General features: G+C 38.2%; 1 protein-coding gene across 4 annotated transcripts; it reads right to left on the reverse strand.

The window, feature by feature from the left end:
- Positions 1–1,504: 1,504 nt before the first annotated feature.
- On the reverse strand, positions 1,505–6,493 carry si:dkey-12e7.1 (uncharacterized protein LOC557553 homolog). Of its 4 annotated transcripts, none has more exons than XM_040132071.1 (4): positions 6,382–6,493; positions 6,238–6,293; positions 4,698–5,335; positions 1,505–2,374 (listed from the first exon to the last, which is right to left on the reverse strand). In XM_040132071.1, exons 3-4 carry the CDS (start codon positions 5,259–5,261, stop codon positions 1,787–1,789), a joined length of 1,152 nt encoding a protein of 383 aa, XP_039988005.1. In that variant the 5' UTR covers positions 5,262–5,335; positions 6,238–6,293; positions 6,382–6,493; the 3' UTR covers positions 1,505–1,786. The 4 variants fall into 4 exon arrangements, with proteins under 4 accessions (XP_039988005.1, XP_039988006.1, XP_039988003.1 ...); XM_040132072.1 differs by having other exon boundaries at positions 6,444–6,490; XM_040132069.1 differs by having other exon boundaries at positions 6,238–6,485.
- Between the last annotated feature and the right edge of the window lie 655 nt (positions 6,494–7,148).

Genomic DNA, 7,148 nt, shown 5'->3' on the forward strand with positions numbered 1-7,148 from the left:
AAAAGTTTCATAATACCCTCAAGTACATATCACATCTGCAGCCCAAGTACTGGAGTAAAATGATCAGAATCCATTGGTTTAAAGACCCGGTTACACTAGTATAGTTGTAAACACAACCATGAGACCTTACGGAAAGAAATCTTGTTCACCAAATCTTTGTGAGTAATGTCCTCTGATAATCAGAGGGATAACTGTAAAGGCACTGATTCAATTTCTCTGCTGTCAGAAAAAAACCTTATCTACTCATGAAAACAGCTGGAATTTGCTACAGTGATTTGAACAACAACCTTTCATAACAGCAATGGAAATATGCAAAAAGTTTCCAAGTATCATTTTAAGACAGGCAGGTTAAATTTTTTAAACCCTCATAAAATTGCTACATTGGCTCGCTCTACTTTAAAAGAAACACACACAATTAAATTACACTAACATCACGCATCAACAATAAAACAAACCAAACTCAAGAAAAAACATGTCTAGTGCAAACTGGTCCAGCACTGGAATTAACCCTCGGTTAGTTGTGCTGCATTCCCGACAGGCTGTTATTCAAATTAGATTAATACTGTCTGTCTGAATGTGCAGAGTATTAAGCAGTCAAGTCAGAGTGGTGATACAGAACCATCTTGGAATTTCAGGTAAATAGAATGAGGATTTGGTCTTACTGACCAAGGGTCAGTAACCATTAATTTGAGAAGCTTTTTGGTCCTGTACTGTGCCTTTATTTGCCTTTGTGCAATTTTCTAGTAAAGTTTCTAGTGAGTTACTTTAAAGCTTTGTCCATCAATTAGAAACGGTAAATGACAACTGAATTCAATCAATGACAAAACTAATAACCATAGTAAAATTACAGTATAGAACATGTCAGTTTTCCACAATTAAGAAAATGTTATTCTCGGTAATCTGATACAGAGAATAACGACAAAATATTTTGAGATTTAAGTGTAATATTTTGAGAATAAACCCATATTTTACAAAAATAAATATTTTGAATATTGCTGTAATATTTTGAAAATTAAGACATAATATTACATTATAATATTCAGTTGTAAAATTTCTAGAATGAAATTTGGGATATTCCAAGAAAAAAAGTCATAATGCTTAAAATAATGTTATAATGCTGCAAGTGTAACGCTGTGATTACAACCTTTCTCTCAACACTTAAATATAAAATTTAAGTTTTTTTCTCCAAATATTTTGCCTTTATTCTGGATAGTTGTTTTTTTACCCTTAACAGGGCCCTTCTATGCTGTCATAGTTTTCTCTTTGAACACACTAAGTTTAAAAGGCATTCTCCACAATTTGGAGAAGCCATAACACTCTGTCGTTCAGTCTTCTTTTCATAATACATGGGCCACTTGTACATGTACACTTAACTCAGGTAAAGTTTAAGTTAATGTTATCACTTTTCCAGCACAGCGCTCTAGTGGAAATGAATCCAGGCAAGAAAAAGATCCGCATGAAGCACCTTTGCTTTTTGGAGATATTGGACAAAGAAATGAAACAATATTAGACACAGTTTATAATTTTCTTGTCAACATTTGGGAAAGTACTTCCAAATTAACAGCAGATTACTGTTTTTGAAAAAACCTGCAGTCATTTGATATGACTTCAATTCTCAGATTTAACTGCAACCATGTGCAACAATGTGTTCCTATTAGTGCATATTCAGTTCATTCCAATCGGGTCAAAAATGGTGTGTGTGTAAAGGCAATATACTGCTTTCTTCTGGAATCTACCAACTGATGACAAGCTGTGGGATGTATTTCATTTACTGTTATTCAGTTGACTACCAAAGCCAGCTGTCTAGATGCTGAACACAGTAACAGGACTGTTCCAGAATAGCAGAGAGCTCCCCATAGCTCTCCTCTCTCCATGTGGGAAGGAGCCTCTCATTGTTTAGGGTCTGAAGCTTTGGCGTCCCCTCCCGGAGGACGTGGTACAGGCAAGGCCACCGGTGCTGAATCCTCAGCCTGGTCCTTCGGTCAAGTGTGATACCACGGACAATCTTCTTGGCTCGAAGCTCACGTAGGGCAGGCAGCTTTAGACAGGAGAAGACTAAGCCTCGGCTAGGCGACACGTCCAGGAACTCCAAAGATTTAGACTCCAGAGTGTAAGAGATGCCAAGATTCCTCAGTGGCACCAGGATGTGTAAAGTCAGAGACTTCAGGTTAGGCAGGGATTTGGTTAGGGTCTGCAGTGTCGAGGGTGGTACTCCTTTAAAGACCCAGAAGTATTTGAGCTCAAGGACTCGGAGCTGCTGGAACTGGGTCAGCAGCGACACGGATACATCCGACCAGTCAAAATGTAGTCGCATCTTAGAGATGCGTGTGCAGCTGTGGGTAAGTTTGGTCAGCAGCTCCTGGAAACTGGTGACCTGTTAAATAAAGAGTGACATGTTAGTATGGACATGTTAGCATCACAGTACTTTACTTACAGCATATATTTTGACTTGTCATAGCAAAAAAAACACAGGTGGGACCATTGTAATATAATAGGTAATTATGCTTTTAGTTACACCTGTGCGTGACATGTCAAATGTCTGCTGTGAGAAACGTCTATTCAACTTTAGTTTCATACCACATTTTTCACCTTGGTTATATATGACCCCTCTGCAGCGCTTTGCAGGGGTCCCTATCCCTAATTTGGTAACCACTTCTTCTCAATATGCTTAAGGCCAAAAGGTCTTTTTCACAGCAGACATTTTGACTTGTCACAATAGGGAATGTTACTAATAATACTAAACATGGCTGAGTTCTATTCATGTGTCCCAGTAACAACGGGACAGTGAACGGGACATGACAACAAGAAAAGTAAAGGTCTAATTAGTAACATTGATTATATTGGCACAAAATATATTAGGACCACAATTAGCCATTATTTTATTATCAATTGATCTGTTGATTATTTTTTACTGTTTATCATTTTCCTAATAAAATAAAATAGAAAAAAAGCTGCAAATTCTCACATTTGGCATTTATGTCTTATTATGAACTTAAATTATCAATTCATATTAAAAATCAAAGTTGAAAATCTGTTGATTGACTAATAAATTAATGAACCACATATTTGATGATCTAATATTACAATGTTGAACTTATGTTCTTCAAAGCCTGTGTATGCAGAATATTGACATTAGCAGGTTCAGGTAAAAAGGCTTAAAGTGTAACTTCAACCCCAGCTCTGAGCCAAACTCGACCTGCTCCAGAATTCTGAAAAATGCTAAAAAGTGGGCAATGGGCTGAGAGTGGGAGCGGGGGGTTTGTATGTGTGAGGCAGGAGATGCTTAGTGACATCCCAAGGCCAGAGAAGAATAGAGAGCAACACAGAATCGCAAGGTTCCTACGCTAGAGGGCTGTTTTGAGTGGAAGGTCTTTTCCCCTACAGAATCCCCCTGAAGTGGATTTAAACATTCTGTGCATTCATTCAATTACTGGTCACGTGGTGGCACTATTGCAACAAATTTTAACTATGTGAATCATTTCACCACTGGCCAGCTGTCTGTCAAATTTCGATTCTGTAGCCTTTATGGTTTTTGTGTATATATATATATAAGTGATTTTATGCACTCCTTATTAACAAATTAATAACTCATTAACTATAAGAGAAATAAACACACTGTTTATAAACCTATATGGCTTTGTCATGCCTGACATGTTAAAAGCAGAACCATGTTTCTAACTTTCTGGGCATAGTAGCAATTTGTATTAAGCAATTTTAATTTTTTTTCTTTAGTGCCCCACTAGTGGAGAAACGCATGATACTCGGGAGTCTTATTCATAGTCTCAGTCTGTACACTTGAGCCAAATTTGGTTGCAATTTAATGAAGCATTGCAGAGTTATAGTAGGTTTAATTGAATTGAAAACACCCACAGTAGTTTGTTTGCCAATCATGGAAAAATGATACATGATTTACCAATCACACATGTGGGCAATGTTCTGGGTCATCCAAACATGGTGTGTATCAAGTTTGGCGACACAAATGGGCAAGGTCTATATCAATCTCTTCAGCAACGTCCACTAAATCCATAGACACCAGAATTTTTATTCTACGCCTAATTATTGCCGAGACATTAGCGAAAACCATTTTGCAATATTTGTTAGCTAATTTCTTGCCACATGGTGCTGTTATCGCTACCATGTTTGAGTATGTGAAGCACTGAAGTAAGGGAAAGGCATTTCCCAAGTTTCAATCTTTTAGCGTTAATAGTTTTTGAGACATTCATCATGTTTCATCATGTTTCACCATGTTAAGCTCATTCTCCACAGGAAACCATTCGAGAAAAAAAATCATTAAAAAATTCATATAAAATCAATGGTTAAAGGTATCTGCACCAAAAGTCATAGTACTTATCTCCTAAACATGTTTAACATTTTAACTCTGGAACCATGTTTCTAGTTGCAAGCGTGTGGGACTAGTAGCACATCAAATAACGTATGGAAGAAAATGGAATCATAAAGAGCAAAAAAACTGTAATGTGATTAGTGCTTTCGACAGCAATTAAACAATCACTCTAAAAACAGCGATACTAAAACTAGAATCCTAGTTTTAGGACCCAGGGTGGTAAACGTGTGCAGTTTAGAGAGGTCAAAATACTTGCTCCTCTTGCTGCAATCAGGTGCCACCATCATGCAGAGCTGCAGCTTTATTTCTAATCAGGATTCACAGTGGACACTAAAATCAGCAAAAAATAATTTACCTGGTCCATTTTGGTAATGTTGTCCTGGTGTGAACTGGAGCTGGAGTGGACCCTGAGGTCCAGCGGCTCAAGGAGAGTAAAGGTCCAATTGAGGTCTAGGTGGCTAAGGTCTCTGCAGTGAACATTATTCAGCAGGTGGTTCAGCAGCTCGCCCCACTTGTTGCAGCGATCTCCCAGGTCGAAGCTGGCCTTCAGTGTGAGCAGGCTTGCCCGGCGGGAGATGAGGTGGTGGGTGTAATGGTGGACCCAGGATTTCCACCTTTCAAACTCACGGTTGGAAACAAGCAACCCCTCCTGACCAAGACGAAAGACACCACGACGGGAATAGTCAGCTACCCGCCAAAGCTTCCATGAGCGGACAAGACAGCTCCAGCTAAGACAAACCAAAGCACAGCTACACTTATCAACCTCATTCAGAAAGGACAAGACATGTAGCTGGCACTCCACCGGCAGGAAGTTGAAAGGGAAGTAGTCGTCCGCTGCTTTCCGTCGACTGTTTACAGGGACCAGGGGTCTTTTTCGTGGTGACATGATGATAGATGAGGTAATGATGTTGGTGGTCATTGCTGGAGGTCAGAATCTCCACCAGGTAGTTTTGTGTTCTAGTTTTGCCATAAATATCTATGGCCTGCTGAAGTCTTCAAGTTAAAGAAAAGAAACAGAGAGAAAATAATTTCACAACGTTGATTTTTTTTCCCCATAATTTCAAGTTGTTTAAGGTAACAGACAGAAAAAAGCCCTACTCTGGTTCACTAGGTCGTCTGTTTTAAAGCAGGCAATACAACATGCCTTTGGGCTCTGAATGGAACAGAACATCAACAAAATTTGCATAATTTTGGTCCAACTAGACAGCTCAGTTAATGCTTGTAAAGTTGGACCACTTCTATAAAAAGCTAGAAAACCAAAGAACTAACCATAATGGCACAGTTTAGTTAAGATGTAAAATACAGTACCCGTTTGACTTATTTGGGTATATTTTAAGCTCATACATACTCACACTGAGGACTGATTTTTGGTTCAGCTTGAGGCCAGAGTATATTTTGGTGTATAAATTTAACTTGGTATCTTATGGCTTCAGTTCAGCTGTTTTTTTTTTTCGGGTGCAAGTTCATACACACCGGGTCCATAGATGCAATCGTACTATAAATGAATTCTTTACTAGGTGGCTTTACCTTTAAAGTCCAGGATGCAAATTTTAGTCGTTCTATTATTTAAAATTAACTGCAAAGCTGACCAACCAGACAATTACCATACAGGTTTGTGTAACTTTAGTATAACGTGTAAAATATCCCTTTGAAGAAAAACGCACACGTAATGTGATGTACATGTGCTCACTATTATTAAGATATTAACTTACAGTTTAGTTAAGTGAAATGTCGGTTTGTAACATGACTCGATGTCCTTTTGCAGCTCCGTTATTTAATCCCTTTTACTTCCAGCTTTTGTTGAATAAAAGGTGCACATTCAAAAACCCATATATTCTATGGTTTGGATTGTGTCATTGTTTTGCACTATTATCGAGACAACGTCGTGTCGTTACCTTTTGGTCGAATTGGCTCCCCCTCGTCCTCAGTTAAAAAGCTAACCTGCTAGGGGCTAGCAGAGAGAAGACAAAGAAGTTTAAAATTAAAGATAATTACCGCGCATTATTTGATTTTTTATCAAATTTACTTTATATCCGAACCTATTGGTAATTGTAAGGCAACTTTTACAAATGCGAAACCTAAAAACGGTAAATAACAGTACTCTGCCGAGCAGCTGAGTTCTGTTGTTGTTTTTGTTGTTGCTCGTTGGTGATGGCGTCATCAAAATGCGTTGGGCTGACTGTTTTGTACCGTAGCGTTGCACCGTCGGGCGGGGGTTAATGTTTGGAAATGAACGGTTTAGCAGAATAATTATTCAAACCTCGAAGCAAACATAGGTCATTTACGATTTAAAATACACAACATCAACGTGACGATGCTGATAGACAGAATTTGCATATCGTATTTGAAAATCTCAAACGGATTTGGGAAGAAAAAACAAGCGCTCTCTGTTGGTTGCTTGCAAAATTAATAGTGAAGAAAATCCATAGCTTTTCTGTCTGCTGTTGTGTCAAGTGTTTTAATTTATATTTTTCACAATTTTAATGTACCCATATTCACTTGAAATGTTTTTGAACTGTGAATGTGTTCCTTGCGTTGTTGTAATGCTATTTTATTCCCATTTTGAGTGGGATTATTTTTTCACCAGTAGATGGCACTCTACTGTTATATACAGAAAGCGTGGATTTTGGTGACGCAGGTTAACTGTCTTGAAGTAGCAACCATTTCTATCTAAAACTGCTGATACAGACCGTACTTTCACATGTCTGTCTGTGGGCTTAGCTTGAAGAAACCAATAAAAATGTCCAGTCCAAACAGACCACATTTCCAGGAACAAGTAAAGAAGTACTTCTCATCTATCACATCT

This window comes from Xiphias gladius, chromosome 8 (genome assembly GCF_016859285.1).
Source record: "Xiphias gladius isolate SHS-SW01 ecotype Sanya breed wild chromosome 8, ASM1685928v1, whole genome shotgun sequence".
In the NCBI taxonomy this organism is placed as follows: Eukaryota; Metazoa; Chordata; class Actinopteri; order Istiophoriformes; family Xiphiidae; genus Xiphias; species Xiphias gladius.